The sequence below is a fragment of the Phaseolus vulgaris genome, chromosome 5, assembly GCF_000499845.2.
Source record: "Phaseolus vulgaris cultivar G19833 chromosome 5, P. vulgaris v2.0, whole genome shotgun sequence".
Classification (NCBI taxonomy): Eukaryota; Viridiplantae; Streptophyta; class Magnoliopsida; order Fabales; family Fabaceae; genus Phaseolus; species Phaseolus vulgaris.
In genome coordinates, this window is record NC_023755.2 from 35120808 (window position 1) to 35136515 (window position 15708).

A 15708-nucleotide genomic window follows, 5' to 3' on the forward strand; every position below is an offset into this window, starting at 1 on the left:
GGTGGTAGACTCTGGGGCTACCAGACACATCTGTGCAAACAGAAATGTGTTTACCTCCTACACAAGTGTGGGGGATGGAGAAGAACAAGTATATCTCGGTGACTCCAGGACAAATCCTGTCCTAGGAAAAGGAAAAGTTCTTCTGAAGCTCACACCTGGTAAAACTCTAGCTTTGAATGATGTGCTACATGTGCCATCAATTAGAGTTAATTTGGTCTCTGTGGCATTACTAAGCAAAGTTGGGGTTAAAGTGTCATTTGAATCTGACAAGATTGTTATGACAAAAAACAATGTTTTTGTGGGAAAGGGATATTGTGATCAAGGCCTTTTTGTATTAAACATTTATGAGATTATGAATGAATCTAAATCTTCTGCTTATATTGTTGACTCGTATGATATATGGAATGCTAGATTAGGACATGTGAATTCTTCGTATGTTATAAAATTGCAACGACTAGGATTAATCAACATGCATGACAAACAAAGTAGTAAATGTGATGTATGCGTAGAATCTAAAATAATGAAGAAAACATGTCACTATGTAGAACGTCAAACTGAAATTCTTGGTTTAATACATACCGACCTTGCTGATTTAAAACAAACCATGTCTAGAGGTGGTAAAAATTATTTTGTAACTTTTATAGATGATTTTTCTAGATACACCAAAGTGTATTTAATCAAACATAAGGATGAAGCTTTTGACATGTTTTTAACTTATAAAGCGGAAGAAGAAAATCAACTTAATAAGAAAATTAAGAGAATTAGATCAGATAGAGCTGGTGAATATGTTTTATTTAATGAGTATTGTGTAAAAGAAGGTATTATTCATGAAGTAACCCTACCATATTCACATGAGTCTAATGGAGTAGTTGAAAGGAAAAATAAGACTCTTAAAGAAATGATGAATGCCATGCTTATTAGTTCTAATGCTCCTGATAATTTATGGGGTGAATCTTTGCTTACTGCGTGTTTTTGCAAAATAGGATACCACATAGGAAAACTGGTAAGACACCCTATGAGTTATGGAAAGGTTATCAACCTAATTTGAAATACCTAAGAGTGTGGGGGTGTTTAGCTAAAGTGATGTTACCTGATCCTAAGAAAAGGAAAATAGGCTCTAAAACATATGATTGTATGTTCTTAGGATATGCAGAACATAGTGCTGCCTATAGGTTTCTAGTTCTTAATAGTGATATAATTGAACGCAACACTATAGTAGAGACGAAAAACGCTGAGTTCTTTGAACACATCTTTCCTCTAAAGAGTAGTGGTACATCTGAACAACCTATAGATAGTGCTAGTGATACCTTGAGTGAGAATGTTAGGAGAAGTAAAAGACAGAGAAAGGAAACATCTTTTGGAGATGATTTTTATACTTATCTAGTTGAGAATGATCCAATAAGTTTTGTAGAAGCTACTAGTGCTCCTGATGTAAACATTGGGATAAGGCCATTAAAACTGAGCTTGATTCAATTAAGAAAAATAATACGTGGACCTTAGTAGATCTGCCTAAAGGAGCAAAACCCATTGGTTGTAAGTGGATCTTTAAGAAGAAGTACCATCCTGATGGATCCATAGAGAAATATAAGGCAAGATTAGTAGCTAAAGGGTTTACTCAAAAACATAACATAGATTACTTTGATACTTTTGCACCTGTTACTAGGATTTCCTCTATCCGTGTATTGCTAGCCTTAGCATCTATCCATAAGTTAGTAATTCACCAAATGGATGTTAAAACAACTTTTCTGAATGGTGAATTAGAAGAGGAAATTTATATGACTCAACCTGAAGGATGTGTAGTTCCAGGTCAAAAGGAAAAAGTATGCAAACTTTTAAAATCTTTGTATGGTTTGAAACAAGCACCAAAACAATGGCATGAAAAACTTGATAATCTTTTACTTTGTGAAGGTTTTTCTAGCAATGATGCTGATAAATGTGTGTATTCTAGATCTGAAAATGGTGAATATGTCATTATATGTTTGTATGTGGATGACATGCTAATTTTTGGTACATGCAATGATATAGTTTTTCAAACAAAATTGTTTCTTGGATCTAAGTTTGAGATGAAAGACATGGGTGAAGCAAGTGTGATTCTAGGAGTTAAAATCATAAGGAAGGGAGATAGTATATTACTATCCCAAGAAAAATACACTGAGAAACTTCTAAAGAAGTTTGGTTACTATGACTTTAAGTCAATGAGTACCCCTTATGATGCTAACTCTAAATTAAAGAAGACCAGAGCAGAATCTATTTCTCAAACTCAGTATGCCCAGATAATTGGGAGCTTATTGCATTTAATGAGCTTTTCTAGACGAGATATTGCTTATGCAGTAGGTAGATTGAGTAGATACACTCAATGTCCTAGTCAAGATCATTGGGAAGCACTTGCGAGACTCATGAAATACTTGAGAGTTACAATGGATTATGCCATTGAATATAGTGGATTTCCCACTGTGCTAGAAGGGTACAATGATGCTAATTGGATCTCTGATTCAGATGAGACAAAATCCACTAGTGGTTATGTATTTACACTTGGGGGTGGTGCAGTTACATGGAGATCAGCCAGGCAAACTATTATTGCAAGATCAACAATGGAATATGAGTTTGTTGCTCTAGAAATGGCTGGTAGTGAAGCTGAGTGGTTGAAAAACTTCTTAGCAAACATTCCTTTAGGAATGAAACCAACCCCATCTGTATCAATGCATTGTGATTGCCAATCGGCAATAGCTATAGCTAAAAATAAAAGCTACAATGGAAAGAATAGACATATACAATTGAGACATAATTTGGTGAAACAGCTGTTAAAGAGTGGAACGATTTCTATTGACTATGTCAAGTCAGAACGGAATCTGGCGGATCCTCTGACAAAACCCCTAGGGAGAAAAATGATTTTAGAAACATCGAGGGGAATGGGACTTAAGCCACTTGCAAACAAACAAGTGATGGAAACCTAACCTTTGTGATTGGAGATCCCATGAATAAGGTTCATATGGGTAAAAACAAGTCACTTGTTAGTTATGCTAGCACTAATATTGATTTTAAATCAATTGTGTCCATTCCTATGGTGTGTGTGAAAGTGCTAGATACTGCATAATCGAGAGGATAAACCTTGTTGTTAAAATTCAGAGATAAAAGAGTTTTAATGATTTACAAAGTTTTAATGATTTTCATATCCCTTATGGGTGGTGTATGATTTGCAGCATACACTTGATGAAATCACCTATATGAGTGTCAAGTGGGGCCGCTTGCATGAGATCTTGGCAAGATCTCTATAGCACTCATGAATACCGGGCACGCGCATGGCCTAGTAGCACAACACAACGATAACAGCAAGTAATGTGGGGATGTATTGTGATTGATAAACCTCTAACACATAGTAAGTGCTTGGTTCATATAGCTTGCTATACCAACTACACTATGTGTTACGTTCATCAATCTAAGACTGGTTCATATAGCTTGCTATACCAAATCTGATGCATTACATCTTAGATGAACCCAGAATATTCTTTTCTTTCTTCATCTCTATGTTTTATCTTTTGCAAAGTGTGGGGGATTGTTGTAAACAAAATCAATTTTGCAAAATAAATTGAAAAACAGAGATGAAGATAAAACAGAAAAACAGAGATGAAGAACCCTAATCTTTCGATGCTTCTGTTGGAGGAAATCACGAAGTAGAGTGAAGCGGAGAATGACTCCAAGTTTGAAAAGCTAACGTTACCCTCCCCACCTTGAATCGTGCCGCACGACTTGCTGGATTTTCGGAGGTTAAAGAAGCTATGTCGTTGGAACCTGGAATCGCGCCACCAATGGCTGCTGGAACGTGGGTAGTGGCCGTTTGGGGCTGTTACCTTTTTCCCTATATAAACAAGGGTTCCCCTCTTCAGAAAATGCAACTCACACTCTCACAACTTCATCTTCTTCAAATCCTCCGTTCACCATCTTCTTCCTTCTCCTTTTTTCCCTTTCAATTTCTCTCTCCTCATTATTTTATTATTATAATAATTCTGGGTTATATTTGGGTATTACTTTTTTAAAGAGAAACTTGCTAGTTCTGATCCTCGGAAATCTCCAGGAAGTTCCTGTTGTATCCTGGGAGACTTACGCAATACACCGCAGATAAGTTCTTACGGACAGTGATTACTCACGCCTCGGGAAACTTTTTTGTTCGTTTTAAAGCCTATATTACTACAATAATTACCTTAAGAAAGCATATATTAACATGGTACTCTTCTCAATGTTAAAATATTTATTTTACTATTCTACCACTAATTTGCAAACTGATTGTTAAATTTATTAAATTTTATAAATTTTCTTTGAGTTTTAATATTTTCTCAAACAAGTGTCATTAAATGCATGTGGAATGAATATATTTTGACTTCCATTTTCTTATTTTGTTTTTTTATATTCTTCTTTTGAAAGTATAAACTCGAAGTAATAAATAGAGTATTAGACTTTTGTCTAGCTTGGCCTGTTATTACTGGATGATTATGTAAGTTCTTTAATTCCCAATTATGCACACAAAGTATAAATGTTGTACACAAAACTTTATCATATATCTATAACTAGACACACAAAATACACAAAATTGAGTCTTATGATTAAGAAAAAGGTTTTTACCATTAAAACAAATGAAAATTATTCAATATTATATGCATACATTTAAGCAAGTGACTAACATTATCGATCTTCAAGTTTAAACCTTAAATCCTAAACCCTAATCTCTAAATCCTAAACCCTAATATCTAAATCTTAAACTCTAAACTCTAAATCTTGCCCATCGCGATCAAATATAATAAGATGAATTTGAATAGTCATTAATTATCGGTTTTCATATTAAAGGATCATCAAATTTTATTATAAAGTTGAGTAAAATCTTACCGATAAAAAATTCTCCAACACTTAAATTAATAAAAATATAATAATATTAAAATAATGGGTGAGTATTAAGATATGAATGAATAAGAAATACTCTATCTAAATGTATTTATAGGCTTAAACAAGTTATGGAATCTAATTATAATTTTTTTATTATTATTATAGAAACTTTAACGCGGTCATAAATGAATTATCTTTAAAGTTTAACTATCACTTAAAACACCTAAATAATTTTATATAAATTTTTTCAATAATTATGAAAAGTGATTTTTCCATGAATAAACTACTAAAATAAATAAATAAATTGATCCCACAAACTAAGTGCTTATATCTCATTTACCCCTAAACTATTTTTTGCGTTGAATCGGTGAATGACACACCAAGAATTACAATGGCTACATATTGAAGAGAAAAAACAATTTTGTTTTCAGAATAATTGAACGGCAACATGATTTAAAAAAAAAAAAAAAGAAGAAATCGTTGACATGAAAGTGTAAATATCATTTTGCATGTACAAAGGGGTAGCAACCGAATGAGGAAGAAACATTCAAACTATTAGAACAATAAAATATATATATGGCCTTAAGGAAAATTAGTCCCTACAAAAACAAGAAAGATCAAAATCGGTTTTATTTAATGAATAAGTACATCATATTGTTGGGTGAATTTTATATTTTTGTTAGAAATTGAACTAACAAGAAAGAGTTTGTTAATATATATAAATATGCGTGTGTGTGTGTTAACAAAAAGTGTTGTGTTAGCCTGTGAAAAGTTTGGCACTTCCTTGGTTGAAGCTCCCCCATCCGTTTCGCTTCGATTCCACCGCACATTTCTCAAACCCTTCCTTTATTCTTAACAATGGAGGAATGATGTCGCACTCTTTTCACTCTCCGCCGCCGCTTGCCATGGCACGCCAGCAGAAGGTCCTGCGCCGCTCCCCGCCGGTCGCGCGACGCCGAGAGCGCGGCCGCGCAGGTGAGGTAGCAGGAAATGCGACGGCGGCGTGCGCCGCCGTGTGCTGCTGCGTGCCGTGCTCGGTGATGGACGTGGTGGTGCTGGCCGCCTACAAGGTCCCCGCCGGCCTGGTGAGAAAGGCCATGCACAAGAGGAAGCGACGCCTGCTGCAGAAGAAGAACAAGAAAACCGAGGCGCTCTTGGATCACGGGCCCGCTGATGTTTCTGGGCCCAGGCCCTGTGCTGAGGAGCACCTATCGAAGGACGTGGCGGAGGACAAGTCGGAGGCCACCACGAAGCTGGAAGAGGAGATGTGGGCCCAGTTCAACGGAACGGGCTTCTGGAGAAGCGATTCTCAGCGACTCGAACAGAGTGCGGAATGCCATTGCCAGGCCCAATGATTTGGACATTTGCTCTCGCAACTGAAACCCTTTTGGAGCGTGACGTGGACGCGCAATGATTTGTGTGTGCATATAAGACAGTGATTAATGAATATATGGGTTTAGCCAAGATTAATTTATTTGTCCTTGTTTTTATTTTGTGATGACATTTAGAAAAGTGTTTTACTAATTTCAGAAGGTAAAATTTGGAATGCTTTAACATTTAGTGCTTGTATTGTAGTTGTACTCGGAACGGGTAAGTAGAAAGTAGCTCCCATTGATGCATGGGTCTTTGCTCTGTGTCAGACATTGACATGTAAAATTTTAGGTGAATTCTCACCCGCATTCAAATAGGTAAATCTTGTACAATTTTCTTTTTTCTTACTGGATCTGCCTCTTTTATTCATATTTTCTTTTCTTTCTTTTCATTCTTATAGTACAATTTTTTTTTCTCTTAATTTCTTATTCTAATATTACTTCTGCATGTTATATGTACCTAAACAATGTATAGGTTGTTTTTTTTCCAATAAGGAGTAACTCTTTTTTTAATATTATGTTTTTTCTGAATTTTGTTTTTAATATTTTATTTTAATTTTATCATGGTATCTCTTCCTTTTTTTTCTCAATTTTTCGTAGCTTCGTAGTTTCTCTATGCCTTCTCCAACTTCTATAGCATCAACCACTCCCTCGGTTCTCTTTTTGTATTTAATATTGGAGAACCTATCTCTGTTGTAAATTTTTTTTTTATTTAGAAACAAGTTGAACCAGTTTTCAAGGTTTGGGAAACACAATAGCTTTCATTTTCTGATTCTGATTTTCTGATTGTGATCTCGTAATTGAGAGTTCTGAGTACAGTGCTTGGGAAACACAAGCTCAACTCCTTCTCTTATGGTTGCAATCGTCCCTCTTTGCAGCAATCCAATGAAGACATCTCTATCAATTTAACTCAATAAAATTCACAAACAACTCCTGCTCCTATTTTTCAATTAAGTATGACGCATTCTGAATCCTCTAAAAAATTATCTCTATGATAATTATTCAGGAGGATGGCATTTTCAATGTCGCAGATGGAATGTGGTCGTAATGGTTGTGTTGTGACTTATATTGCTCAACCTTACCATTTCTATTAGCATTCCAATCCTGCACAATTTTACAATTCACATTTCATTCCTTAAGTTTCATTTCTATCTCAGCCACAATCTTCTTTTCAGTTTTATACAAAAACAATGGCTAATCCTCCACCAGAGGCATATGTAATGTAACACAATATGCTTCATTGACTCGGGTGCTTCACATCATATAACTACTGATGCCACCAATCTTGTGGAAGTTGTTCCTACTCAAGGAGATGAACTTTTTCTTCTTCTAGGAAATGGACAAGGTTTGTCAATTCAGTTTTCTGGTTCTGCTTCTTTTCCCTCAAGTACTAATCCATATATCACATTATATCTCAAAAATATTTTATATGTTCCTTCCATAAACAAAAATCTTATAAGTATAAGCAAGTTTGCAAAAAGATAATAGTATATATTTTGAGTTTCACTCATCTGTTTGTTTTGTCTCAGGTTGATAACTCTATCTTACACAAGGGATATCTTGGTCAAGATGGTTTATATCTTGGTCAAGTCTCAGGTTGATCAATCAGCCCAAACCTCCTCACTCTCCTTTGTCCCAACACTCGTCCAACATCAACTCAATGGTTCGCTCGTCACCTTCATCCTCCACTTAATCATTACACAATTTTCTTTTGTATTCATTTTGACACAATAGATTATGTCATCCTTCTGTTACTGTTTCACACAATGTTCTTGAACATTGTAATATTTCTCACAATTTAATAAAAAACCTATTGATGTTTGTATAATATGGAAAATCTAACCAATTATGTCCACAACCTTTTTTAACTACTTGTAATCATCCTCCACAACTAAATTTTTGTGATCTTTGGGGACCCTCACATGTCAACTCTTCCAATGGGGTATAATTATTGTTTCACTTGTTGATGCATACAATAGATATACATGGATTTACTTTCTCAAGCATAAATATGAAACATTACATATGTTCAAACAATTCAAAACACATGTTAAACTACATCTAAATCAGAAAATTAAAGAAGTTCAAATAGATTCGGGGTGAATTTATACTCAGTATTTCAAATCTGTTGGGATTCGCCATCCTCTTATTTTTTTTCATACACACTAATGGAGGTCCATTAAAGTCACCATAACTTCGGTTGAGAAGATCAAAAGAAACATTATTGAATGAAAACATCCAACCTTTGATTCTTCCTTCTTCTCAACCTTGTAAATAATTGTAGAGAGCAGTTTACGAATTTAGTTTGGACCAAGTAGAGTTGAATATTATTTGGGCTATTAATAGTTTAGCTTAAATAACATAACCCTAAAAGAGAGAGTTGACACCAAGATACAGTAAATAACCTAACTTGGGCACCAAGTTAGTGCTAGTTAAGGGCTAGGTGGTGCCACTTGTCACTCTCTCAATGGAAAAGATTTGAAGTTTGGGCTGCAAGCTACATTTGCCACATGTCAACTTAATTTTTAGAATCTTGCTCCACAAGTTAGGGTTAGTGTTAGGGTTTGAGGCTTGCTTTACAAGTTTTCTCTTCTATAAATATGAGTCTCTTATACATAAAATTCATACTTTCATTGAGTAAAAAATTGTTGTTAATTTAGTTTTTGCATTCCTCTTTCAAAGTCAATAATCTCTTGCTTTTACTCTCTTACTGGTTGGCCTAACCTCCTTCCTTGCTCTAACTTTCCTTCACATGCTCACATATTCCTTTGCTATTAATTCAAATCTATTTTGTTGCCTTCCATATCCACTCAAACTTCATTCCAACTGAAGAATCAAGCTTGGAGCATAGAAGAACTCTATCAAGTGATATTCAGAGCTTCGGTTATAGCAAAACAAATAAGTTATTCGATTAATTATCATATACAAGTATTTTAGTTTGTTCGATGTTGTTTCCATCAAACTTTTTTTGTTTCCTTTAATTTTCACCTTTAATTTTTGTTTTCCATTGTTTAATCGATTTTTATTCACATTTAATCGGTTCAAAACAATTTAATTCTTTCATTGAATAAAAAACAACAAAGTCACGTAGGTTCTTCATTTTTTCAGTCTTGACCACAAGTGTTTGATGTTGTTCTTGAGTTTTTGTCACTTTTAATTGGTTAAAACTGTCTAGAATTGCTTCCTTTTCAGTTTATAATTTGTGCATGTTGTGTCTAACGTTATGTTTCTCCTTAATTGTCATTAATCCTGAATTTGAGCTAGTTCATCAAGTGTTTGTAGAAATGCCTAAGTGAATGCACATAAATTGTTTGACGATTTGTCTTGAGTCAAATTTGAATGTATAAGCATAGGTGACATTTTTTTAATCTTTGAGTTTTTGCCCTGCTAATAGACCAATAGTGAGTTTCATTATACATCAATTCAATTCTATCTTGCATTTTGTTAAGTTTCATTACTTTTATTAGGTTTCTTGCTCGTTGTAAGGATTCTATGCATTAATACTGGATTGAAAAGTTTATTCTAACCTAAATAAGTATTCAAATTATCTGAAACATTACGTTTAGAGCGTAAACATGTGTAATGACCTCGTGTTAATAAGGCACGTCAAAAAACAAAATAGAAAAAAAGTGATAAATCATAAAAGTCAGGACGTTGTGCACTAAACTTGTTATTGCTTTTGTAAGTCGTTGCTTTCCTTCTTTAGTTTAATTGTAGACCTTCCTTTGGCCTATAGGTTTTCATTTTTGCATTTCACACACACAAAATAGTACGTTCCAAAATTGTTTTGGAGATTAGTTGAAGGAACATTTGTAAAGACTATCTGTGATAAACTCTGGCTAGGAAAAACTTGATACTTAAGCCGTCCTAATAACTCACCTCTTTTTTTCTTGGGAGTGAACATAGAGACATACTTACCTATGAACCTTTGATTACTTTCCACCAAAGAAAAGATTTGTGAAAATCCTTTATTACTCTTGTTGAACTATAAAGTTTTGTGAACATCTTTTGAAGTTTTTAAGTCAATAATGAGTAATCATATGCATACATATTCTGAGACTAATAATTTTAGGAACAAAAGGGGTATAAAGCTTAAGAGAGAGTTACAAGATACTAGAAAGGAAATTTATAATCCTAAAAATATGTTTGCTCAATTTTTGGAAAATCAAAATGAATATAGGAGCAGACATGGGGAATGGTATCATAAAAACAAAGAATCTTATAGGAAATTATATTCTCCAACTGAAGAGGTCTTCCATAGCCACCATAATATGGATAACTATCGTAACTCATCTTATCCTAGGAAGGACTTTGATAGGGAGGCTTACCCCTTCAAGTCAAGATATGGGTGGTCCAAGGAAAGGGAAAAAGAAAAAGCACATGAGGCATTCCACACTGTAGAAGAACAACCATTAGAGTCTCCTAAAAATAAAATAAAAGCAAAAGAATAGAGCAAGACTTCTACCTCAATTGAACAAAGAAATATTCACTGTTTAGGTAGATGACATGATGAATTTAGCTCTTCTTCTACTTCTTATGAAGAAGAAGAGCCTAGACCTAGTTCTTCTCAAGTTGTTTCCACTTACTATTGCTCTGATACTGGCCATAGAGATAATAATTTTCAAATAAATCGTCAAACTTTTAGAAGTTTATCTCTCTTAGGTAATAGATCATATTATAACTTTAATAACACTAGGATAGTTAAAATGTTGAAACTCTACTTAAATGCCCATGTTTTGATTTATAATCTTTCTTGGATAAAAAAATATAGGGATCTAGTTGTGGATCACCAAGTGAAATTCAAACTCTCTATTGGACATTATGCTAAAAGTATTTTAAATATCATTGTGCTCTTAGAAGTTTGTGATATTTTATTAGAAGGACTAGGGAAATTTGATCATAACATTGTTTCCCATGGTTGTTATAATAAAAACACTTTCACCCAAAAAGGAAATAAGTTTGTGGTTAGTTTTTCAGTACCTTCACGAATAGGGGAAAATGAACTACAAACACAACTGAAAAATAAAAGATCTTTGTCTAGAGTTGAATTTAGAGAAAAACCTTGTGAAACATTGCTTGAAACAAAACAACTAAATAAAACTATTAAACAACTTCATAAGGTAGAAAAAATAATCAATAAAGATAAATATAAAAGTATCCATTGGATCAGATATGTTTATCTATCATCAGGTAAGAGGTGCATTAACCTTAAAAGGGAGGTCATGCTTTACATTTTTATTTTTTCTTATAGACAAATATCACTTGTTTTACTGCTTGATTGTTTTACAAGATGATATTTGACCCTGGAGGAAAATCTACATAAATGCAAAAATAAAGGTGACAACCCTAGAGCATAACGAAGATCTCATGACAGATCTTTTCTAAGAGTGAGGATCCATCTAAGCCATCACACAACTTCGACTGAGAAGATCAGAGAAGATAGAACATTATTGAAGGAAAACATCCAACCTTTGAGTCTTCATTCTTCCAAGTCTTGTAAATAATTGTACATAGTAGTTTATAAATTTATTTTAGGCCTTGTATTGTGGACAAAGTAAAGTAGAATATTATTTATGCATTGTATTTGGGTTTGTATTTGGCCATGAATAGTTTAGGTTAAATAACCTAGAGAGAGAGAGAATTGGCACCAAGACGAGTTAAATAACCTAACTTGGAAACCAAGTTACTGCTAGCTTAAGGCTAGGCGGCACCATCTTCCATGTACCACTTTTCACTCTCTCAATCGAGAGGATTTGAAGCTTGAGTTGCAAGCTACCTTTGCCACATGTCGACTTATGAGTGGAGAAGATTTTTAGAAGCTTGCTCCACAAGTTAGGGTTAGGGTTAGGTTTTGAAACTTGCTTTGCAAGCTTCCTCTTCTAAAGCTTGGATTAGGGTTAGGAGTCTCTTGTACATAAAATTCAGATTTTCATTGAGTAAAGAATATTATTTTTGTTTCATATATATATAGTTATAATTATTTTGTTGAAGTTTAAATATGAATTAGAGTTTTATAATTATGTAAAAGTTATTCATGATTTATTTGTAAATATCTTTTCGACATTTGTTGATAATGAATTTGAGTGATGTGTTTATTAAGGTAACGATGATGTAAATAAGGGTTATTGCTTGAGAAAAAACTTACAATGCGTAAGATAATCACATTTCAGAAAGAGATTTATTTAGTCCCATATTTTATTGAAAAAGACTTGTCCAACACGGTATGAGTGAGAATGTCTCATAAATCTACTACCTCGAAGTTTTGAGTTGGAGGTATGTTCTCTCATGTTATTCGTTCATGACTCAGTGGTAAAAATCTTTTCAATATTTCTATCTCTCAAAATTCCCAACACATTTTTTTATTGTATATGTAAATTTCGATCAACTTTTTAAAATACTTTAGTTGATATTAAAAAATACTTGGGTTTGGACCAATTAAGGAATAAAGATTGAGTCATTTGGTGACTAAATCATTAATCCTACATATGTATCATAATTTTTTGAGAAGTGTTATGGAATTAATGCATAAATTCACTAGATACAAAAATTATTCACCAAAAATATCACACACAATGAAACGATAAATAGAAATAAGGAACAAGAAAGCGAGAACTAAACACATAAGAATTAGCATGGTTTAATTATAGTGTTAATAAAATTTAATATACATATACCAACAAAAATACTATGAACATGTTCTTCTTCCTCACTCGAGTACAAAAAGGACTTTATAAATTAAAACTTAATCGTTACTTTCTCAATATAGTGAATGCTATCCTCAATGTAATCAATATTACGATTCTCAAACATCATGTTTTACATAAAATATCTATTTATACAATATGTAGATAACAAATTTTACAATAATTACATTGTGTATACCTCAACAAAATTCGTGATACATGTGTTTCACACTTAATTTAAGTAGAAACACATTAGACATGCTATTGAGTGTTAGATGCAATTGACTATGCAATATGCAAGATGATCTTCCACATATGAGAATTCAAAATATTTCACCAAAAGGATAAACAAAACATCTCATTCCCTAGATAAGTAGACAAGATATTCTTCATTATTAAAAAGAAAGGCATAATTATCTTTAAAATATTAGAGTTTTTGTTTACTCATTTGTATAACCTAATTCATTTTGCTTTTTGTGAAAAGGAAATTAAATTACTTTTCAACCTATCAACATAAAATATAAAATGATTCTAACTGTAATCTACTAATAAAAAAAAATATGCATATATTTTTTTGAGAAAAAAAAATATATTAAAAAGTGAAGCTAATATTTAGAAGAAAAAAACAATATTAACTAATATAACCCACTTTGGAAGAAAGTACTAACATTTCAATAAAACATATTCTACATAAATTAGATTGCCTTCCAACATAATATATATATATATATATATATATATATATAAAATATGATTTTTAATGAAGAACTTTTTAAAATTTAGTTTCAACTCATTTAAATAATTGAGTCCAATTAAAAGTTTGGGTTTATTTATTTAATTTAACAAAGTATCACGGAGTAATTAACTAGCCAAATATGAATAATCACAAATAATTTGAGTCGTTTATACAACCGGTGACAAATTTTGAATCTTTCTTTAGTTTCTTAATACGATGGAAAATACGTTCTCTAAATTAAATATTATTAAGAGATTTATTTGATTGAATTATACCAATTAGTTGAAACTTTATTTGTTCAACACTATTTTATCATTAATCCAAAAATTATTAAAATTCATAAAAACATAAATGATTGAATTACAAATACTCTTAAATTTTGTAAGTTTATTTGAAATAAAAAATAATTATAAAAGAAAAATACATATTAGTTTGGGTGAACTTGCATTTTAAGATGTTAATAGTATGTTTGAGTTATTTTTAGTCCTTTTGGCAGGAATATAAGATCCTTATCTAAAAAATATACATTTAACACATAAAAGTACTCTCTAAAGAGTTATTTAAATATGTGTAGAACTCGTTTTCTTGTTAATTAGAGGGATAATTACCTCAACTAACAACTTTTATGGTTAAAAATGTGTTTATCACATGTGTCATCTCTTCAACATATTTGAAAATATCTTAGTTTTCTTATCTAACATTGTATAATTTTAAAAAACAAGTTGCTCAGTCCACAAAGAAGTTTTCTCTTCTCCAAATCCATTTTCTATAAGAATATTTGACGCTCACCGTGGAATCATGGTAAAACTTTTCCCCAAGACCACCATAAGAACTAGACGTACCTTATCAACAAAAGTCCTTCACAAAACAACATGACTACCCAGCTCGAGACTATCCTCCGAAGCAACGAGGAAAACATACAAAAGACAATGGAGAAAGTCCTCGAACAAATGCATGACAAGTTGGAAAGGGATATAGCATCCCTGAAAGAGTAGCACATGGTGGAAGCTGAACAAAATCGAGCTGACATACAAGCTTTACAAGATCAATTGGTGGCAAAACAACGACAATGAACTGACAAAAATCCTACTGAGTATACAACAAAGTTCCAACAATTATTGCTTGAACCATCTATTCGCCAAGAACACACCTCTCCTTACACAGATACTTCAAGATCATCTTGAAGGGAGACTCGTTATACTCCAACTCCAATATCATTGTGGAGGGAAACTCGGGGACCCGAGCAAATACCAAGGCGTACCCAATCCTCCTCTCAATGAAACAATGAAAGCCAATTTAGATGGTTTCCACCCCTTTACTTCTGAGGTCATGAGAGCTTAACTACCTTGAAAATGGAAATGGTCGAGGTTGAAAAATATATAATGGGACTTCATACCCTAAGGCTCACATCAAAGCATACATAACCTAGGCGAACCTATTCTCAGGGAGCATGGTCGTACATTGCAAACTTTTTCCAATCACGTTGATGGGGTTTGCAAACCAATAGTTGCAATGTCGGCTTCATTGCACAATGTGGTGCAAGGGGAAGAAGAAGGCTTGCGACAATACATGACAGGATTTGAAAAAGCAACATTAAACATTCCCGACCTCCATCCGACTGTAGCCATGCAAGCCCTATTGATAGGACTTTGTTTAGGGAAGTTCTTAGACACCCTTTACGTGGATCCTTCTTCCAACATGGATGAAATTTGTAGCCGAGTTGCTTGATACATCAACATTGAGGAGAGTGTTGATGCAAGAAGAAAAATGATGAAAATCTTGGTAGTTGCCACTTCGGAACAATATCCCAAAAGAAAACGAACTGAGAGATTTGAAAATTATACTCCTTTAAATACAAGTTGTGATCTGATCTTGTGCGAAGCGTAGAACCTCGGGTTGGTGCAACTTTCGTCTCCGACAACTAGTCATCCATCAATTGACTCAACCAAGAAGTGCAATTATCATTAAAACATGGACCACACTACGGAAGAATGCTTCAAGGTACGAGATATAATCAAAGGACTTATTCGATCAGGTGCTCTTG

At 33.3% G+C, this 15708-nt stretch overlaps 2 protein-coding genes across 2 annotated transcripts; both read left to right on the forward strand.

The window, feature by feature from the left end:
* Positions 1 to 2195: 2195 nt before the first annotated feature.
* On the forward strand, positions 2196 to 2954 carry LOC137834379 (secreted RxLR effector protein 161-like). The gene has a single exon (XM_068642434.1). The coding sequence runs from the start codon at positions 2196 to 2198 to the stop codon at positions 2952 to 2954; it is 759 nt and encodes a 252-aa protein (XP_068498535.1).
* Positions 2955 to 5489: 2535 nt separating this feature from the next.
* Positions 5490 to 6345, forward strand: LOC137835573 (uncharacterized). Its single transcript, XM_068644138.1, has one exon. It carries the CDS (start codon positions 5742 to 5744, stop codon positions 6228 to 6230), a length of 489 nt encoding a protein of 162 aa, XP_068500239.1. The 5' UTR covers positions 5490 to 5741; the 3' UTR covers positions 6231 to 6345.
* The last annotated feature ends 9363 nt before the right edge of the window (positions 6346 to 15708 follow it).

Excerpts from the sequence above, each read along its gene's own strand:
- LOC137835573 (XM_068644138.1), top strand. The coding sequence starts at position 5,742 with ATGATGTCGCACTCTTTTCACTCTCCGCCGCCGCTTGCCATGGCACGC.
- LOC137834379 (XM_068642434.1), top strand. The coding sequence starts at position 2,196 with ATGAGTACCCCTTATGATGCTAACTCTAAATTAAAGAAGACCAGAGCA.